Here is a 21,885-nt window from a genome sequence, read left to right on the forward strand (position 1 = left end):
CAGTATTCCTGCTAACTTCTTACTGGAATTCCCATTGGCTTCTGTCCTGGTCTCCAAGAAATCCATGGAATGTAATTTCTAACACAGATGTGTGCTGTTGCTCTTGGGCAAGTTAATTGACACTGTATGCTTCCTGTTTCCTGGCCTGTGAACTGAAGTTGCCATAAGATCCATGTCACAGGCTTGGTAAGCATGAAATGAGTTCATTCATGCAAAGTGCCCAGAACCAGCCCTGGTACAGAAATGCTTAATAAATGTGCATGACCAATTAGCATCACCATCTGAGGTTCTCATGATTATGTCCCGAAGAAAGAAGCTCACCTAACTGGCACTTGGCCCTGTGGACCAAAGAACTGATCTGCAAAAAAAAAAAAAAAAAAAAAAAAGCCAAAGAAGGACCCAAAGGGGGAGAGAAGGAGAGAGGTGGTTCCGAGCCCCCTGCTTCGGCTTCAAACAGATGGCATCCTTTTTATTGATTTTGCATGCCCCATTCTAGAAAAGTTCCATTTGTCTCTCCATTTGGAGAGACAAAAAGAATCCTGGCTGTGCTGCTGCTAGGTGGGATAAGAGCCCAGCCCTCTGTTAGAGTCAGATTCAGTAAAGCCTTGCTGTTTGGAAGAGCACCTGCCAAGTGCGACTGTGCGGCCTGCTTCTAACGCGGATCCCATGCCAGGCATGCGCCCTGGGCTGTGACTGCTCACCATTAGGAACACAGCTGCAGCCCCAGGACAGGGGCTTGGCAAGGCTTCATGGAGCAGGATGGGAGGACCTCAACAGGCAGAGACGCTGTGGACAGCAGGTCATGCCAGCCGGAGCCACATTCACAGAGCTCCCACCGTGCCCCTCCTCATAAATAATGAGCACCTTCCATGCTGCAGCCCACTTTGGTTTTTTCTCTTTTTTTAGGATTTATTTTTATTGCAAAGTAAGATATACAGAGAAGAGGAGAGATGGAGAGGAAGATCTTCCGTCCGATGATTCACTCCCCAAGCAGCCACAATGGCCGGAGCTGAGCCGGTCCAAAGTCAGGAGCCTTCCAGGTTTCCCACGCGGGTGCAGGGTTCCAAGGTTTTGGGCCATCCTCAACTGCTTTCCCAGGCCACAAGCAGGGAGTTGGGTGGGAAGTGGGGCCACCAGGATTAGAACCGGCTCCCCTCTGAGATCCCAACGCATGCAAGGCGAGGACTTTAGTCACTAGGCTACCACGCTGACACTGCAGCCCACTTTGACTGAGAGCCAGCGGGCAGAAATCCTGCAGGCTGCCTTAGGGAGAGCAGCAAGAAAATCACATCTTTAGAGCTTTTTTGCAGAAGATGCATGGGGTGGGCCCAGCGCCATAGCCTAGTGGCTAAATCCTGTGTGGGAGACCCAGAAGAGGCTCCTGGGTCCTGGCTTTGGATCGTCTCAGCACCAGCAGTTGTGACCACTTGGCCAGTGAACCAGCAGACAGAAGCTCTTTATGTGTCTCTCCTCATCTCTGTGAATCTGCCTTTCCAATAAAAAAAAAAAATCAGTAAATCTTAAAAAAAAAAAAAAAAGTTGTGTGGGGTGGAACCAGCATGATGGCTCCTCAGACTAATCTTCCACCTGCAAGCACCGCCATCCCATATGGGTGCTGGTTCCAGTACCGGCTGCTCCACCTTCAATCCAGCCCTCTCCTTACGACCTCGGAAAAGCAGCAGAGTGTGGCTCTAGTCCTTGGGACCCTGCACCAGTACGGGAGACCCAGAGGCTCCTGGCTCCCAGCTTCAGACTAACCCAAGCGCTGACCGTCACAGCATTTTGGGAGTGAGCTAGCAACCTGAAAATCTTGGTCTGTCCTTCTTTCTGTAAATCTGCCTTTACAATAAAAAAAAATGTTTTGGAAAATAATAATAGACGCAAAGGGCCCCAGCGTGCCTGGAATGGACCGATGAGCAGCTGCCACAGGCAGGAACCCAGGGCAGAGCGCCACTCTGGGTTGGGTTTGATCTGTGCGCACAACTGGCTCCCAGCAATGATGTCAGCCTAGCTTCTGGGGCACACCGAGCCTTCTTCCAGTGCGTTCCTTCCGTTCTGGAGGAATCTTCCCCAAGACCTGCAGCTCACACTGCCGCCAGGGATGATGGAGCCCTAAAAGCGTTTACACAGAGTTCCGACGGTCTCCACACCCTCTGCCTGCAGAACCTGGGGTGACAGCCCCGCCTGTCACGAGTGTGAGTCAAGCTCCCAGGATGCGTCTAAAACATCAGAATGACGATTCCTGGAGAGCTCCCGGCCACGCTTCTCGGTGGCCGAGCCCAGCAGCCGCGGCACCGCTGCCATGACCCGTGCCATGACCGACTCCTCGCCTCGGCCACGGTGCCGGACTCGAACCGGCGGCCACGCGCGCCGCGCCCCGAGGCCGCCCCGGCGGCGCCGTCTTCCGCCGCGCTGGCCCCGCCCCGGCGCCGCGCTCTGACGTCACCGCCTGCGCCGGGCGCAGCAGAAGCAGGAAGTGGGACCAAAACAAAGGAGCGGCGGCCGGGAGGCGAGCTGCGTCTTCTCGTCCCGGTTGCGCGCCCGGCCGTGGCCGCCGACCCCGCGGGAGCGGTCCGATCATGTCCAACATGGAGAAACACCTGTTCAACCTCAAGTTCGCGGCCAAAGAACTGAGCCGGAGCGCCAAGAAATGCGACAAGGAGGAGAAGGCCGAGAAGGCCAAAATTAAGAAGGCCATTCAGAAGGGCAACATGGAAGTGGCGAGGATCCACGCCGAGAACGCCATCCGCCAGAAGAACCAGGCGGTGAATTTCCTGAGGATGAGCGCGCGGGTCGACGCGGTGGCCGCCAGGGTGCAGACGGCCGTGACGATGGGCAAGGTGACCAAGTCGATGGCCGGCGTGGTGAAGTCCATGGACGCGACGCTCAAGACCATGAACCTCGAGAAGATCTCGGCCCTGATGGACAAGTTCGAGCACCAGTTCGAGACGCTGGACGTGCAGACGCAGCAGATGGAAGACACGATGAGCAGCACGACGACGCTGACCACTCCCCAGAACCAGGTGGATCTGCTGCTCCAGGAAATGGCCGACGAGGCCGGCCTCGACCTCAACATGGAGCTGCCGCAGGGGCAGACGGGCTCGGTGGGCACGAGCGTGGCGTCGGCCGAGCAGGACGAGCTGTCGCAGAGGCTGGCTCGCCTCCGGGACCAGGTGTGAGGGACGCGATGGGGGCAGCGGGGCGGGCCGGGCCGGACGCCGAGGCCCGTGCCCCTGGGGGTCCTCGGCCCCGGGGGTCCTCAGCCCTTGCCCCTCGCGTCTGCAGCCCGTGCCCCTGGGGGAGTCGGCCCTGGAGGTCCTCGGCCAGTGCCCCTCGGGGTCCTCGGCCCTTGCCCCTCGCGTCTGCAGCCCGTGCCCCTCAGTGCCCAAGGCCCTTGCCCCTCGGGGTCCGCGGCCCTCTTCACCTGCGCTGGGAACGCCAGCCTCTCGCCACTCCCAGCTGGAGTTTAAAGTTCTGTATAGCTCGTGACGATGTGTATTTTTATAGCTGCCTTCTAACGACTAGCTCATTTGGTGTTTACAGATCGTTCTCGGAAATCGAACAACGCTCTGGTTTCTGTGTGTTGAGGGTAACCGGTACTGTGTGGGTTGGGAGAGGCCGCCTGAAACCTCCCGGAAGGGGAATGGGTGGTTCCTGTCATGCCTCCCCGGGCAGTGACTCGGTGACAGTAGATTTCTGTGTGTCCTTCATTTTGTTTTCCCCTCGGAACAGCTCTGCAATTGACTATTAGTCTGTTCTCAAAACTTTGACTAAAAGGATCGTAGAACTCTTGTGCATAACACTCTGGTGCTGCCTAAGTTCTGTTCATGTCTCACAGCTTGAGGAAATGCCCCCGAGCTTCATGGATCGGGAACAGTTAAGGTTCACTTTCTGTTTTCCCGTTGGTTTTTTTTTTTTTTTTTTTTTTTTAACAGACAGAAGGCTTAACATCGGACAGTTTCGCTTCAAGCAAGCCGCTCAGCACCTTGGTGGTTATTTTTCTGGCTCACACTTGAGCCTTACAGACTGTGTTAATTAGCATGGCAGTCATATGACTCATTCTAGCATTGCCAAAGAACTGGTGATTGTCGATTGCTCCCGGAAACCCTTGGGACTCTGCGCGCGCGTGTGTGTGTGTGTGTGTGTGTGTGTTTAGGTTTTGTTTGGGTTTCTTTAACCAAAAGCAGAAATAAAATTAGAACTGCATTTTAGGTTCTAATTATTTGCTTTTTTTTTTGTTTTTTTTTTTTTGTTTTTTTTGGGGGGGGGTCTTAAAGCAGCAATGATTTAGGATACTTGATAACGCAGTTTGGAATGTTTTCTCCAGCCTTTGAGATCTCAAGTCTGGGAAGAAGGGGCAAAGTGGAGTTGGAAGGTCAGAGATGGACAGAAACCCAGCCCTGGCACTGTGTGTCTTCGCAGACACAGGCAGTGCGTGTGTAGGCCCCCCTTTCTCCTCCCCTCAAAACGTGGCCGTTCACCTTACCAAGAACGCGCAGTAACTTCCTCCTTCCCTTCACAGGACGATTTCTCTACGTGAGAATTACATGTTCTAGAAAAGAATTATAGAAACATTCATAATACCAGGTGTTCACCATTGTAACATGTCTTCCTGTGTGAGTGAATGTTCGGGAAAATAAAAAGTAATCTGTATGCTGAGGAGGACAGCCTCTGGTGTTGATGTGTGGTGACCTCTGACTGGAGGCTAGTCCGTGGGCTGGAAGGGCCACCCGCTGGTCACGAGCCCAGCATCCTCTCTCTAGAAGGCCGAGTGTCTGCTCACGGGCAGGTTGCATTGAAGGAGAGGAGCAGGAGCCTGCACCCCACCTCTGTAAGAGTTCGCAACAAGCCTCAAAAACAGCTGAGTGGTGACACCTTTGGCAAATTTTAAATCCCTTTTCTAATGCAAATATTCCCAACAAAATATATTTTGTGAGATGAAACAATACTTGTATATGCTCAGACTTTCTTCAAAATGTTCACTTCATACTATATGGATGTACATTTTTATGGACCATAAAGGTTATTTTCAAAGGCACTACAGGCCCATGAATTATTTCCTCACTTCTGGAGTTGATAAACAACTGAAATGTAAATCATATAAATTTATCAAATAAATAATTCTAAGCTTTACTGTGAATGCGTGTGCCTCCTATTTAAGAATTCAGAGAGACTGAGTTTGGAAAGCATTGTGTCTTTCCAAATCGGCTCTCAGGTCTCACCACCAGAATCTGTGGTTGGCATGGCGTGTTCAGGCCTGTTTCTCAAAGCCATGCCTGTTTCTTTCTTAATGTAATTGTTTCTTCATGACAAGTGTTTTTTTACTGAAACTCTCCAAGGCCAAAGAAGACAGAAGGTTCCCAGGAAGGCTCCAGCTCTTAACAGGGGATGGTTCCATCTTCCATGCAACTGCTAGCACTACTTTCAGCCATAGATCTTTCTTTATTTGTCTGCCTTTGAAGGCGTGATGTCTAGCATGTAGTTAGAATTGATGTGGGAGAACTTGAGTGGACTAGTGTGAGGGTTTAACTTCCACCCACACCGTTGGAAGGCTCTTGTGAGAACTTGCCCTTCCCAGGGTCAGACACAGTCTATCCTGCTGCCTAAAAAAAAAAAAATCCTAAGATAAGGACTCGCAGCCTTATTAGCTGAGTATAGTACAGGAATCGGCCAGCCAGTCTAACTAGTGCGAATTTTGTGTGCAATATACACCATACCCAGGTGAGCTAAAGTCCAGGCCTGACAGCAAAAGGCTGAACAGACCCTTGTAATTTTGTTTTACAGATCAACTGTTGGCTTCATTTCCCCAGGTGTGCTAAGTTGCTTTAGGAATCAGACCAGTGGCTATTTTGGTCTGGATTCCTGGGGCTGGTCCGGAACCCCGGGGGCTGCTGCTGGCAGCGTCTGCTTATACAGCATGACAAGGGACACCAGAAAGGAAAGCCAGGGCTATGAGTTCCCCAAGGATGGACCCCTTACAGCACTTGCCCAAATGTGTGCCTGTCGCTGCCCTGCAGCGATGGACTTGGTGCACAGAGCCGATAATAACACGCGTGGACTCTGACTGACAGTCAGACTTTATACACTAAGGGTCATATGGAATAAGGGAGGAAGTATTGACCTTATCAACAAAACCCATAAACTTTCTTTTTTTTTTTTTTAAGATTTTATTGTTATTGGAAAGCCGGATATACAGAGAGAAGGAGAGACAGAGAGGAAGATCTTCCATCCGATGTTTCACTCCCCAAGTGAGCTGCAACGGGCTGGTGCTGCGCCAATCTGATGCCGGGAACCAGAAACCTCTTCCGGGTCTCCCGCGCGGGTGCAGGGTCCCAAAGCTTTGGGCCGTCCTCGACTGCTTTCCCAGGCCACAAGCAGGGAGCTGGATGGGAAGTGGAGCTGCCAGGATTAGAACCGGCGCCCATACGGGATCCCGGGGCTTTCAAGGCGAGGACTTTAGCCGCTAGGCCACACCGCCAGGCCCAACTTTCTATACTTTTGTTTGGAATTCTTGTTTTGTGTTATTCACATGTTGTCCACTCAGCTGTTCTCATACAAATGATATCCAATCAGTTATACAAAAGGTATCCATTCGGTTGTTCTCATACAAATATTTATCCAATCGGTTGTAATCCTGTGCTCACTGACCTTCCAGGGTCATAATGTCCTACATTTGCCCCACGTTTGTCTGAATAGTGGGAGCACAAACAGCTTGACCGTGTGTGTTTATTCAGAATGGATACGGTGAGCGATTGAGACAGGAATATATAAAGTGCCAGCTCCGTGGAGCTTCTTCCTACAAATTTATTTTTATAATTTATTTTTTTAAAGATGTATTTATTTTTATTACAAAGTCAGACATACAGAGAGGAGGAGAGACAGAGAGGAAGATCTTCCGTCCGATGATTCACTCCCCAGGCGGCCGCTACGGCTGGAACTGAGCCAATCCGAAGCCGGGAGCCAGGAGCCAGGAGCCTCTTCTGGGTCTCCCACACAGGTGCACTGCTTTCCCAGGCCACAAGCAGGGAGCTGGATGGGAAGTGCAGCTGCCCATATGGGATCCCGGAGCATTCAAGGCGAGGACTTCAGCCGCTATCGCGCTGGGCCCTTTTCTAGAAATTCAAACAAATAAAGAAACAACAACTTTGCCCTTAGATGACATTCAACAAACCAGCGAGGTAGATAGGATAGGGCATACACATAAAAAGAAAATGGATATAGCTGTATTCAGAGTAAAAAAATCTGTCAGAAGAACACAAAAATACACTGGGTGCACTTCATTGCATTTTATATCTCGTCATTTAAGAAAGGGATTAATCACAGGATCAGGCAGCTTGCCTGAAAGCGGCACCGGGGACTTGGCTGCTAAGAGCGACTGTGGGACAAGCTTGACTTTAAGAGGAAAGATGTGGGAGCTGAGAGGTCGTGGAGTCTGGTCGGGAATGGAGAGCTGACTGGACACAAAGGAACAGGATGCCATTGGACAGCTGGCAAGGGGTGTGGCCTGAAAGGCCAGAATTCACCTGAGGAGGGAAGCAGGCGCAGCAGGCATCAGAAGGGCTGCACACAGCATCTCCGTGGGGCGGGGGAGTGGACAGGGCTTCAGACTGCTGGTCAACCTCCTGGCGATCGCTCAGCTGCCTTGGACTTGTAGCCAGTGTGATTGATGCTAGACCAGGGACCCTAGCTGCACATTAGAACAGCTTGGTAAAAGAGAATTCAGAAAGTTCATGGAAAATGAGTTTATTTCGACAAGTAAATCCGAAACCCATGCATACAAGCTTCTTCCGAGAGCTTATGAAAAGTGTATTTCTGGGGGAAAAAAAATACATGTATTTGAAAATATGCACCAAAATGAACATCTTTTAATTCTATCTGTAAAATGCTTCATCCCCATATGGGTACTATTTTTCTCCACCAGCACTTTTCTATCTTGTGGATTAGTATCATGAATTAATTTCAGTAGCACGTTGAGAAAAAAGATTTTGCTTGCCTGGCAGAATTCTGACTTGCTGTGTAGTTTCACAATACAGACCAAGTACATTTCTCAATTAAATGTAGTCGTGTATCCTCAGAACCAGAAGTTTCATTATAAAGGCATTTAGCAAAATTGTTTTCATCTTTTCCTGACTCTCCTGATATCCCCTCTTTGCGGCCAATCCCAAGACCATCAGAATTCTATGACTTTGGATTATTTTAGTGGGGAGAAAGACAAGAAATGGGATTTTTTAAAAAATTAAAGCATTGCTTGGTTGATTGTTTTGTCAATAGCAAGCAGAAGTGGGACCTGAATGATGAAAATAAAAACATGTCTTCAGGGCAGGAGTTGTCGCACAGCTGGTCAAGTAAGACACCATTTGGGACAGCTCATTCCATATCAGCGTGCCTGGTTCAAGTCCTGCCTCTTTTGCCTCCGCTTGGAATCCAGCTCTGAGAGGCCAAGAATGACAGCCAAGTTATTGGGTTCCTCCCACCCGTGAGGGAGACCCAGATGGAATTCACAGCTCCTGGCTTCAGCCTGGCCCAGCCCTGGCTGCTTCTGGGTATTTAGTGAGTAAACCAGCAGATGAAATATCTCTCGTGTTATGGGCTATGTTGAGCTTACTATTCATTTTCTGAGTTTTTGCCTCTTAAAAAGCATACTAAGGACACAGGCACAAATATAGCATACTAAGGACAGGCACAAATATAGCATAGAAAGTGGTAACATTTATTTAAAAGATAACAAAATCACAGATACCCATGGGGCATGTGCAGGAATCCAGTGGGCTGGGGAGAGTGAAGGGGGTAAGAGAGAGATGTTTCTACCTTGTATCCTCTGTGTGCCCCAAGAGCGGGGATGGGAGAAGACACTCCCCATGCCAGACCACCCCAGGTCCCAGACAGGGGGAAGTACTTCCTGCCAAAAGCATTTGATTGGTAGGTGGTTGAGTAGGATTAAGATACGGCTTCCAACCTGTGAACAAGCTAGCTACTTACGTATCCCCTCGGACCCCTGCCTTTCCGTCTCTTTCTGTCACTGTGCCTTGCAGATGTGGTTTTAGAAAGGAAAAAAACTATATCTGCAGCTAAGAGCATCCTCAGCTATGGTAGGAAAGAACAAAAAAGTCAACATCAAAATTGCTCTCCCACTACTGTAGTTTGTAATCATTGTAGTTTGGTGGTGTTGATGATTTTCTTTAAAAAGATTTGTTCATTCATTTGAAAAGCAGAGAGAGAGAGAAATGGTGGGAGAGAGCTTCCATCCACTGGTTCATACCCTCCTCCCCCGGTGGCCACAATGACCAGAACTAGGCCAGTCCAACAGCAGCCAGGAACTTCCTTCGGGTCCCCCATGCGGGCACCGGGGCCTACACACTTGCACGATGTTCTGTTGCTTTTCCTAGGCACATTAACGGGGAATTGGATCAAAAGTGGAACCACCGAGTGCTAGAATGGCTCCCATACGGTTTGACAAAGCCGGCCCCATCTTTGTCATTCTTAAATCTGCTCAATTTTTCTGGGTAGCCTGAGACTGCTTGAACATGTAATTATATGCAAAATTCTGTGTATGCTTTGGAAGACTCCCTGATTAAAACCCATCTTCAGATACACAGTCGCAGGAGACTCAGTTTGAAGAAGCACTTCTACAACATATTTGAAAAACACATCAGTTTGAACCAAAAATCAAGGTGGAAGGCTGGCCTAAATGTACCACTGTTAAGGGGAAATTGATACGAAAGACAGATTACCTTGGTTCTTATGTGAAAGGAATATCTCCATGCAGCCAAATCAGTGAGCAAAGCAAGATTTATGAAAGATTAAAACCTCTTGCTGCAGTAGTTAGGAGGCAGCTCCAAAAGAGGAAGACTCACAAATCTGGTTGAAATGGAGCCTTAAAAATGTGCAGTGGAGGACCTGGCACCATAGCCTAGCAATTAAAGTCCTCGCCTTGCACATGCCAGGATCCCATATGGGTGCCCATTCGTGTCCCGGTAGCCCTGCTTCCCATCTAGCTCCTTGCTTGTGACCTGGGAAAACAGTGCAGGATGGCCCAAAGCTTTGGGACCCTGCACCCACATAGGAGACCTGAAAGAAATTCCTGGCTCCTAGCTTTGGATCAACTCAGCTCCAGCCGTTGCAGCCACTTGGGGACAGAAGATCTTCCTCTCTGTATATCTGACTTTGCAATAAACATAAGATAAATCCTTAAAGAAAAAACGCAGTGGAGTCGGCGAGTGGTGAAAACAGAAAGCAGCTGACAGAGGTGAGGACACACAATTCAGAGAGCCAGGATTATAATCCTGTCCAGCTTGCTCAAAGCAGGTGCCATCAGAAGGCCTTTCCCATCTTCCATGCACATGCTAACTTCTAGTCTCATGATAAACTGAAAACTCAGGTGGCTTTGCTGCTTCCTTGCTATTCTGCTAAGACTCAAAACCCAAAGCAACAGGAAAACCCAGCTAACCCCCCTTCTGTTGCTTGTCTTTGGTCTTGCTCAAGGCAGCTGCTGGGAAGTAAGGATCTGGTGCACCTGTCAAAGCATTCCACCTTTTCTCATCCTTCCAGGGACCTGGCCCTATCAGCGTACTAGTTCATCTAATTTATACCCCTGTATTCTTGTTTTCCTTTTTTAAAATGATTTTCCTTTTACTGGCAAAGCATATTTACAGAGAGAGAAGAAGAGACAGGCACAAATCTCCCATCTCCTGGCTCACTGTCCAAATGGCCGAAATAGCTAGAACTTGGCCAGTCCTAAGCCATAAGACAGGAGCTTCTTCCAGGTCTCCCACATGAGTGCAGGGGCCCAAGCAGCTGGGTCATCCTCCGTGGCTTCCCCAGGCCATTAGCAGGGAGCTGAGTCAGAAGTGAAACATCTAGAACTTGAACCGGTTTCCATATGGAATGCCCATGCTGCAGGCAGAGTCGTAATGGGCTACACCAAGGCATGGCTCCCTCTCTTTGTTTTCTTATTTGAAGAGCTCCCGTCTGTCTGACCTAAATGAACACAATGGCTGAGGACAGGCCAGGCTGAAGCCAGGGGTGAGGATTCAAACCAAGTCCCCTGTGGAAGCCCCAGGAACTCAAGTACATGACCATGACCTTCTGCGTTCTTGGAGACCTACACCAGCAGGAAGCCAGAACTGAAGGCTGACGCCAGAACCCACTTGCAGGCATTCCACTCTAGGACACCAGCCAAACACCCACCTTGCCTAACCACCAGGCCACACGCCCATCCTTGCCTCTCTATTCTCAGTTCTATTGAAAAAACTGGGGGGGGGGGGGGTTGACGTTCACGGATGAATTTTCACATGTTATTGCACAGCACAACTCCACGAGCTCAGCACGTACGGCATCAGTGGCCTTCCAGAAATACCCTTGGAAATGCTCCCTGTGGCCCCCCAGGTGTCTCAGAGGCCATGGAAGTAACTGTCAGAGCTGATTGGAGGGGCGGAGAGAAGCTGCCACCTCTCCTTGTCAGCATATCTCAGAATCACTTCTCTTTGATAGCCTGCAAAAAGGGACTCCCACCAGTTCCTTTGGAAGGCAGCATTTAATCATGTACCAGCCCTCATTCTTTCCACCATTGTTACCATATGAATAGATTCGCCCACCTACCTCCACCCTATGTGCACTGCGGGATAAATTGGTTACTTCCTAAATTCTAACTATAGCCCTAAACTTCATACTCGGTTATTAGTTCCATCCGGCCTTCCCCCTCAGGCCTGACTTGTTCCCGCCCCGCCTCCCTGGTGCTGCCTGTGTATGGTCCAGGGGCGGGGCCATCTCTGAGCACAGAGAAGTACTTTCTCACACCTGGGTCAGGGCTATACACCAAAGCTCCCTTCTTACTGCTACTACAGCATCTCTGCCTTCATCAGAGACTCCGAGGTCTCCCTCCTGCACCTCCTGCTCGAAGCCAACTCCTCATCCCAGGCCCTTCACCCACCTTTAGGTAGACATTGGCACCTGCCAGGGCTTACAGCGTCTCCTCCATCGAAAGGTACTTTGGCTTCTTAGTGACCCACGCAACACATCAGACCAAAGCAGTCTCCCTTTGTAGCCTTCCCACCTCTCCCAGCTGAGCTGACCTCACTCCTGCCTAGTGAGGCCCCACCACCACTTCCTGTCCCCGGCGTTGAGACTCCATGCTTGTCCGTCCGCTCATTCTGTTGACGCTTCACCTGCCACGGAGGTGGCTCTTGGTGCAGGTCAAAGGTAGGTGTTAGGCCAGAGCAATGATGCAGGGATGGAAGCTATGGAGATGCTACCCCCACCTGACCCCCACCAGACCCTCAGGAGGACTGGCAGGCCATGCGGCAGGTGTGTGGTGGATGATCTGCTGTGGAGGAGACCCATAGGCCGAGAGAATACACAGCTGCCTTCCACCCTGGGGCCCAGGCATCAGGGCTCCTGTTTGAGACAGGTGGGCAAGGAGGGCCTCCCAGGAGGCCAGGAACAGTATCCTTTGTGGCCTCCTGCAGGAGGCAGAGCCATGCCTGCGGTCTCCGAGTAGAGAGAACCCCATGTCATTCATTCATCTGTCGCAAGCTGTTCTTGCTTCTCCAACCCTGGATTATGTGGCACAGATCAGACGGAGGGGATCAGACCTACTCTGGCAGCCTCAGCAGGTGTGCCAACACACAGCTCACTCTCACATAGCTATACGCCACACAGCCCCTCCACACCCATGCAGCTGTACCCTCCCACAGTCACACACACACACACTCACACAGCTACGTACACTACCACACAGCCCCTCCACGTACACGCCACTGTACCCTCCCACAGTCACACAGCCACACATGCAACTGTACCCTCACACACAGTCACATACACACATACACACACAAGACAACGTTTGGTTCTTATTAGGAACTTTGGCTAACAGGCCACATGTGGCTTTCTTATTCCAGTTTCATGATACCACCCTCTTGTGCTAGAGTGGTCCCCCAGGAGGGAGGCCCCCAGCCTCTGCTCGCAATTCTCACTAACCCCCAATCGCAGACCAATAAGAGCAAGGTGGCAGTAAGGCACATGTGATATGCACTTGTGCATAGATTTACATGCATGAACAGCCGGCAGTGGGGTGCCAAGCATACAGATGCGTACTCAACAGACAGAAAGCAGGACGTCCCCGTGCACACGGAGCTTGTGGGAATGACGCAGCACTTGTCCTGCCTGGAGAGGATAGAATCCCAGGGACCTTTCTGAACTCGCGCTGCTCTCTCTGCAGCTTCCTGGAACGGATTGACAGCGTCAGTCTGGTTGACTACACACCCACGGACCAGGTAAGGGCAGTCAGGACCTGCCTCACTCTTTGGAAACACAGTGACTTACAGTTTTATTCAGCCATTACCTAAAAGCCTGCAAGTCGCTGCCATACCCCATGTGTGTCCATAGCGTGTCAGCTCCCTGCTGGTGCCTGACACTGTCTAAGCCTATGAGTCGCTAACTTGAAAGTCCTTTAGGTGCAGCCTGGGAATACCTGGTGCCCGTGGCCTGTGGGAACTAAGCCTGTCTTCCCCAGCTGCACGAACCATGCCCATTCTGCATCTGGCCTCGGTGCTGGCCCCCACGTAACATGCAAGCCACTTTCTGGGGTGCCCTAGAGTGACTAGGCTGAGTCAGTGTGAAGTCCCCCCAATTCACATTTATAGGGAGCAGAGAGGGAGCTGCTGAGCTCAGATGTTTCACCCACCCCACTCCCCCCCAACCAATGTTTCCAGGATCCACCCCTGGGAGGATGATATGCCAGCCGTGGTAGCTTCCTTGATCCATTATGGGTGTCCCCAGCACTTATTATGCTCACATAAACCCGCAAAAGAGGACTTCCCCTCGCCTTCCAGGATTATGACTGTGTGGCTGCGTGGTGGACACCATAAAGGATTCGGTCGGCCTGGGAGGTGGGAGGAATCTGACACCCGCCGCAGATGCCCAAGGTGTCAGATCTGTGGCTTCCTCATCCCCTGGGAGCAGTCACATCTTCAATTCCAGAGAGAACCACAGGAGGCAGAGGAGAGGGGGGATATCCACAGCTACCAGTCCATGAGAGCAGCGACTGCTTCATGCAGTCACATGTGTTCTGAGCTAGCCTTGCCTCCCAGCCCTTGGCTGGTCCTCACCCCAGAATACTAGGCACCGTGATTCAGCTGTCAGGTAGCTGGCAGCAAGATGCATTCTTTGATAATGAGGAGGAGGATGCTGCTGCTGATGATGGACAGTTCCTGTTGTTTGTTTTTCCTTACAAGGGAAGACATTATCATTTGACAAAATGCAACACACACACACACACACACGCACACGCACGCACACACACACACATACAAGAAGACTGAGGATCTAACTCAGTTCCTTTCCCTCTTCTGGCCCCCAGGACCTCCTCAGGTGCAGAGTTCTAACCTCGGGGATCTTCGAGACACGATTCCAAGTGGACAAAGTGAACTTTCAGTGAGTGTGCACTCGAGAGCGCGGCCTGCTTGCAGAGATGGTGGGCCCGGAGCCTTGAGGGGTTGGGGTGGGGGGCTGGTTCTGGCAAGGTTGTCATGGGCCTCTCCAGGTGGGAAGATTTTAGAGGCTGGTTTTTTTTTTTTAATCACTCGTTGCTAAAGTGGAAATGAGGGTCTGAATAGAAACCACAGTGTCCCTGCTAGCTATCCATTTCATTGGTCCTTTAAATTTTTCTTTTATTTATTTATTTATTTTTAAGATGAGACAGGCATGCCACATCCTGGTCTGCCTATCAGATGCCCTCAAGAGCCATGGTGTTTTCAAAGCATTCACAAAGATGGGCACTGAGCCTTGTAGTTGGGATACCTGCTCTCCCCCCTCCCCCGCCCATGTCAGAGTACCTGGCTTTGAGTTTGGGCTCCAGCTGCCCGCTAATACACATGCTGGGAGACAGGGGTGACGGCTCAAGTCATTGGGTTCCCGACACCATGTGGGAGACCTGGGTTGAGTCCTAACTCCCAGATCCTGCCACCAGCTATTTCCAGCATTTGGGAAGTAAACCAGTGGATGGGAGCCTAAAAGGCTCTTTCTGTCTCCCACTTGAACATGGAAATGAAAAGTGTTCTTTAAAGCATTCGCTAAACACACCATCCGTCACACCCAGTCCCTGGCAGTTGTCTTCTATACACTGATTCAAAGCCTGAAAATAAGTCAATAGAGACCTTGGGGCTTGTGGGCTACATGCATGGGAGCTCAGAGGCCTGGGAAGAGTGAAGGGAGTACAGGTAGACGCAGAAACCCCCTAAGGGCAGATGGAAGAGGGAGTACATGCAGCAGACAGCTATGAGAAGAGGGGCTGGGACCAGCTTGTAGAGTCAGAGAAGTCCATGGGAAACCTGGGCATGGCCACGCTGGCTGTGCAAGATTGGGGGAACCTGAAGCTGGGGCCCAGAGGTCTTTCCCAAATTGGGGAGACAAGAAGAACCCATTGCAGCACCCCAGGGAGATGTGTGGATGTAGACAGGCCGTGGGGAGAACAGTTCCATAAGGGACTAGGTGCATGACTCACTAGAGACCAGGTGCAGGGACCCGAAAACTAGAGCGAAGCTTGGCCTTCACGCTGCCCCCACTGGAGACTTGTGTTGAACTCAGAGATGCTCCAGTACCTGAGCCAGACGTGGTACATGCCTTAGGTGCCCACTGTGTGTCTCAGACAGCTGCTGTCACACCTGCACCCCATAGGATGACAGAGAAGGGGTGGAGTGTGGGAGGAGCTGTAGAACCTGGAGCCCAAGATTGCACAGGACTGAGATTTGAGGCCCAGGGAAGAAAATGGAGCCACATGTGATGGGTTCCCATAACCATCTCCCTTTCACTCTTCCACAGCATGTTTGATGTCGGTGGCCAGCGGGATGAGAGAAGAAAATGGATCCAGTGCTTCAATGGTGATCTGATGCCCTTAGGACCATGGGGGTGATCGCTCATACTCACACTGCTCCTGGGTCTGCCTAGCTTTGAATGTGGCCATCTCTAGCTCAACTAGTGTGTGGAGCAATGCGACTGATGGAAGATTACCATGTCCCTTCCTAAATCTGTCCCATTGTGTCCTACAGAGAATCCCCGTATAACTCAGCTTACAGTAACTTGGGACCCAAGTCAATTCCCTTGATATAGTCACAACGTTGAAAACATGGGTTGGAATCCCATACACAAAGCACCACAAACCCACAGTCGTTTGGTAGAGAGGGGAGCTCCTCATTGTGTTCATGTCACTGCAGAGTGATGTTGGGGACTTGCTCAGCACCCCCATCTTACCGGGGTGTTTCCTGTCTCCTTCTCCAATTCAGATGTCACCGCCATCATTTACGTGGCCGCCTGTAGCAGCTACAACATGGTCATCCGGGAGGACAACAACACCAACAGGCTGAGGGAGTCCCTGGACCTCTTTGAAAGCATCTGGAACAACAGGTCATAAAACTCCCACAGCCGCTGTTAGCTGGAGCGGGGGGCGGGGCGGAGGGGAGCGTTGCAGGTATTCTCTCATAAAGGATGTAGGAAACTTTCGTGTTCTCTCCTTCCTGACCATCTAGCTCATCGAGTGTCCAGACATCCTTCAGATGAGGAGTATTCCTCCATGGAGCCCTGATAGGGCTAGCAGAAGACATCTCAATGTGTTTTTAAACACTTCTCTATCCGGGGTTCAAAATGGATTATGTTTGGTTTTTCTTTTTTTTTTTTTTTTTTAAGATTTATTCATTTTATTAAAGCCAGATATACACAGAGGAGGAGAGACAGAGAGGAAGATCTTCCGTCTGATGATTCACTCCCCAAGTGAGCCGCAACGGGCCGATGCGCGCCGATCTGAAGCCGGGAACCAGGAACCTCTTCCGGGTCTCCCACGCGGGTGCAGGGTCCCAATGCATTGGGTCGTCCTCAACTGCTTTCCCAGGCCACAAGCAGGGAGCTGGATGGGAAGTGGAGCTGCTGGGACCAGAACCGGCGCCCACATGGGATCCCGGGGCTTTCAAGGCGAGGACTTCAGCCGCTAGGCCACGCCGCCGGGACTTATGTTTGATTTTTCAAAGCCTTCTACTTCAGGGCATTTGAAAATACCTTAGGTGATCCCTAAGAGACCCTTAGGGAGCAGTGGCATCCAGAACTGTATTGGAGTGCCTGGCTTTGGGTCCCAACTCCACTTCCCATTCCAGCTTCCTGCAGAGGCACACCTTGGGAGGCAGAACATGATAGCAGAGTAGTTGGGTCCCTACCGCCCAAACAGTAGACCCAGATGGCGCTTCAGACTCCTAGCTTTACCCGGTCTAGTTCTAGCTGTTACAGGCATTTCATAATTGAGCCAGCAATGGGAGATTACTCTCTCTCTCTCTCAAAATACCTTAAATAAATAATTTTTAATTAATTTATTTGAAAGACAGAATTACAAAAGGGAATAGAAGACATCTTGCTGGCTCATTTCCCAAATGACCACACAAACAGCCCAAACCAGGTACCTCAGTCCAGTCTCCCACATGGGTGACAGAGGCCCAAGCACTTGTGACATCTTCCAGTGCTTTCCCAGGCACATTAGGGAGGAACTGGATGGGAAACAGAGATTTAAACCAGCGCTCTGACACAGGACCCCCGCCATTGTGGGTGGCAACTTAACCTGATGTGCCACAACCTGGCCCCTGGCTCCACTTCTGATTCCAGCTTCCTGCTGATGCACACCCTAGAGGTGCCACGTGGGTCCCACATGAGACCTAGAAGGAGAGCCAGGCTCCTGGCTTCTGTCCCCAGCTGGTGGGGGCATCAGGGACGTGCACCAACAGAGAGGAGCTCTCTCTATCTCTTAATCACAAGTTGTTTGTGTGTGTTTGTTTTGTTTGTCTGTGATCCAAGTATTTTTATTATAGAACCAAATTTTAGCTTTGGAGCTAATAGATGTGTATCCCCAGTGGAAATGAGTTATAAAACACGCCACTGCCAGCTAACTTCCCACACCTGCTCATCATTGCCTACAGAGACACTGCGGATATAGGTCCATCATCCACTGTGAAATCCTGTGTATCTCCAGAAAGAAGACAACATCTCCCTTTTAATCTTGCAGCTCCTACGTTAGAGGCACTGATGGATACCAGCGTGTGTGAAATACGCATTTTTCTTTCTCCCCTTTTTCAGGTGGCTACGGACCATTTCTATCATCTTATTCTTGAACAAACAGGATATGCTGGCAGAAAAAGTCTTGGCAGGGAAGTCAAAAATTGAAGACTACTTCCCAGAGTATGCAAATTATACTGTTCCCGAAGATGGTGAGATTTTAAAACATTGTTCTGGAGCGGAGAGACAGAATGAACAATTTCTTAAGAGCTCTGTAGCTGTCATTCATATACTTCTGAAGGATCAAAGGCAGACCACTAGTTGGAATCAACCCTCCCTCCAACTGCCCCATTTTATAGGCTGCCGGTGGTCCCTTTTCTGAAATACTTGGAACCAGAACTGTTGTTTATTTTGGAAGGTTTTTATTTTATTTTATTTTGCAGTATTGGCATACACATAATGCGCCATCCTGAGCACAGAACCCAAGTCTAAACATGAAATCCACTTGTGTTTCTTATACTGCTCGTACCTAGAGACTCAAGTGATTTTGTGTAGTGTCGTTTATGCGCCCACCTGCTGCCTGTGTCCTGCCTCCTGAGGTCAGCTGGGGAATTCTCCGTCTACACTGTCATGTCAGAGCTCAGAACACTGAGATTCTTTCGCATGTTCAGAGTTCAGGGTTTTTGGAATGGAGATGCTCCACCTGTTTTAAAATGTCCTGTTTGGGACTCTGCCTGTAAATGTCTTTTTAAGAGTTCCCATTCAAACTGCCACAGAAGAAGGCATGACCAGGGTGCTGCTGCCAGGGTGAGTTCCCTGCCGGGCTGCCTCTGATTAACCTCCTGTGACAGCCTTCTTAGTCCTTCCAAGAGGCTGTCCCACGTGGATCTTCAAAAACTGTTGGAAATGCACATTATGAAAAGGACTTCAAGTTGGTTTGCACCAAAATAAACATCTTTTCATTTTGTCTTTCCACGAGCTTTTTGAAACATCCTTATGTCTGGTAATTCCTTTGCCACAGGTTTTTGGAAGTAGCTTGCATGCACAGCATAGTGTATTTCAACCCTCAGGAAAGGCCCATGCCCAGAGCCTACCCCAATGGATGCCATGCAGCTGCAGAGGTGGGGAACTACCACCCCAGCACACACCCCAGGCTGAGTAGCACAGTGGGCATCATGCCCCTCCCTGCAGGTACCTGCCTTTGGCCCAGCACAGCAGTGTCCGAGTCAAGCCTCCACTCCCGGGAGTCTCCACAGATCCTATTGCTGAGAAAGCAGTGGGATAACACTCAGGTGGGCTGCCTAGAGCGTAGGACCCCAGATTCCATGAGGTCATGGAAAGCAGTGGAGTTATCCCAAGAACTGGACTCTGCGAAGGAGGACCCAGAATCCCAATGATCCACAGCAGGTTGATTTATATGTGCGGCAGGAACAGAGAGGGGTAGTCTTGCTAGGAGCCAGGCGGTAGGGGCTCACAGCTGTGCCGGCTTGAACCCAGCCCTCCCTCCTGCCTGCCAAGCTCGCCAGGGAGGACAGCCTTTAAGAAGTTTTTCTCCCACCTGGCTCACTCTGCTCCAGCTGCTGTAACCAAATATCCCAGATGGGGTCGTATATCAGCAACAGGAGGATGTTGCTCACCACCTGCAGCCTGAGAAGATCCTGCCAAGGATGCTGCAGCCCTGGTCTTATTCTCACATGGACAAAGGAACACATGGACACATGGACAAAGTTCCCTGGGGGCCACTTACATGAGAACATTGCTATAGTTAGGATAGGATTTGCTCCCCACCTCAGGCATAGGTGTAAATCCCCAAATCAGGGACCGCTGGTGCTAACAGGGTGAAGCCTTGATCCAGGTACAGGCTCTGGGGAGTGCAGTCTTTAGGTCACTGGGGGCTTGCCTTCTCTGTCTGTCTTTCTGTCCTCTCTCTCTCTCTCTCCCTCCCCTCTCCTTTCTGGGTCAGCAGAGGTTCTTCCCTCTGCCACTGCTAGCCTCCAGCCCATCAGATCCCATACAAATCGGGCCATCCAGTCTCGCTCCGACCTCTGCCCGGGAGCATCCAAAGCTTGATCAGGGGTGGGACTTCCTCCTTCCTTGAGTAGCTTCTCTCAGGTCTTATCATGAGAAGCCACCCACCTTGGGTCCCAACCAGTGGCTGAAGGCAGAGTTCCCACAACCTATTGGCTCCCCCAGGCCTCTCCTCCCAGCTCTATTGCACTGGAGCTTAGGTCTCCATGCAAGAATTGTGGGGCAACACAAGTATGTGCCCCAAGGAACAGTGTCACTGGAGCTGTAGCCATGTAAATGACAGGAGAGCAGGGAGGAAGTGTGCCATACGTGGCCAGCGCCCCTCTGTAATCCCCTCTGTGTTCTGCCTGGCACTACCACCTGTGCAGATCACTAACGGACACGTCTGTGATTTCAGCAACACCGGATGCAGGAGAAGACCCCAAAGTGACAAGAGCCAAGTTCTTTATCCGAGATCTCTTCTTGGTAAGTAATCCCATTAACCTTGGTTTTCCCTGCCACCATGAGTTAACACTGTTCTATATAGTTTGCAAACTACTTAATCCTTTTCTGATTACATTTTTTTTTCTTACCCGGAACCATGGATGGTGAGAGAATGGAAAGGGTTGTAGCCTGCATGGCAGAGCTGAGCCCACTAGAGTTCAGGGAAGCCCAGCGTCTCCCACCCAGAGTCACACAGCTTCCTGGCAGCAGCGCCGGAGCAGGCTCACAGTACTCAGCCCTCCTCCTCTATCCACAGCAGCTGCCGGCTAAAGCCAAAGATGGACAGGGAGCAAATTCAGACATTTCTTTTTTGTTTCCCTCCAACTTTTTGTTTTGACGTCATTGCAAGCTTACGTAAGAAGTGAAAGAATTATACACATAGTTCTTAGAGGATCTAACCAGTTGGTAAAACGTCACCTCTTGCTTGTAGCTGACTGCTTTTACTAGCTTGAAGCTGGTCAATGCCAGGGCACTCCCAAGGGCATGTTCCCATGTGTGGGCAGTTACTGACATCCAAAGAAACAAGAGCCCTGGCTGCCTGAGCCGCGGCCCCCAGGCTTGGAGGCCGAGCACAGGGAAGGGACTTTACCCCTTCCCATAGCAGCCAGCCTGGTGGCACCCTCTGAACACCAGGGGGAGCTAGAGGGTGATGATGATGCTCAGCCCCAGTCCTGGAGCACTGAAGGGCGGGAGCCACCCAGAGCAGCTGGTGCACTCGGGACCTGTGCGACCTGCCACCCTGCCATGGAGTCTCAGAACCAGCGTGCACTGAGGAGCTCTCCAGCCTGGAATTCAGCCCTTTTGCATTAAAATGTATTTTTATTTGAAAAGCAGAGTTAAAGAGAGACAAGGAGAGACAGATCTTCTATCCACTGAGCCTTTTTCCAAATGGCTGCAACGAGCAATACCGGGCCTGTGTCCGTGGCCAGGAGTTTCTTCTGGAGCTCTCATGTGGGCACAGGGACCCAAGGATGTGTGGACCATCCTTATTTTTTTTTTTCTCAGGTGCATTACCAGGGAGCAGGATTGGAAGTGAAGCAGCCAGGACTCAAACAGGCGCCCATATGGGATGCCGGCACCACAGGCAGAAGCTTCACTTATGATGCCACTGCACAGGCTCCCAGAAATCCTTTTTTTTTTGGAAGAGCATCTTATAAGACCATAAAGTAGAAAGCCACGTAACCAGTGTTCCACAGTCTGCTCTTCTAATGAGGACTACAAGTTGACCAAAACCAGGAACTGGGTATTTGGATGGAGGGTAGGAGTAGACTTTTCCGACACAAATCTAAACCTGCAGCAGGCCTCTTCTTATTCCCCACCAGTAGATCAAAGCTGGCCCGGGGGGCGATG

General features: G+C 50.6%; 2 protein-coding genes across 3 annotated transcripts in view; both read left to right on the top strand.

Moving 5' to 3' along the window:
- The window catches only part of GNAL (G protein subunit alpha L), a 144,402-nt gene that overhangs the window by 120,557 nt on the left and 1,960 nt on the right, over positions 1 to 21,885 (top strand). For both annotated transcript variants that reach the window (XM_004581640.2, XM_004581641.2), the window contains exons 6-11: positions 13,217 to 13,271; positions 14,357 to 14,430; positions 15,817 to 15,875; positions 16,278 to 16,398; positions 18,106 to 18,236; positions 20,450 to 20,517. In XM_004581640.2, the coding sequence (XP_004581697.2) occupies positions 13,217 to 13,271; positions 14,357 to 14,430; positions 15,817 to 15,875; positions 16,278 to 16,398; positions 18,106 to 18,236; positions 20,450 to 20,517 (508 nt within the window). The remainder of the gene's footprint in view (positions 1 to 13,216; positions 13,272 to 14,356; positions 14,431 to 15,816; positions 15,876 to 16,277; positions 16,399 to 18,105; positions 18,237 to 20,449; positions 20,518 to 21,885) is intronic.
- On the top strand, positions 2,464 to 3,234 carry CHMP1B (charged multivesicular body protein 1B). The gene has a single exon (XM_004581639.2). The coding sequence runs from the start codon at positions 2,580 to 2,582 to the stop codon at positions 3,177 to 3,179; it is 600 nt and encodes a 199-aa protein (XP_004581696.1). The 5' UTR covers positions 2,464 to 2,579; the 3' UTR covers positions 3,180 to 3,234.

The sequence above is a fragment of the Ochotona princeps genome, chromosome 21 (assembly GCF_030435755.1).
Source record: "Ochotona princeps isolate mOchPri1 chromosome 21, mOchPri1.hap1, whole genome shotgun sequence".
Classification (NCBI taxonomy): Eukaryota; Metazoa; Chordata; class Mammalia; order Lagomorpha; family Ochotonidae; genus Ochotona; species Ochotona princeps.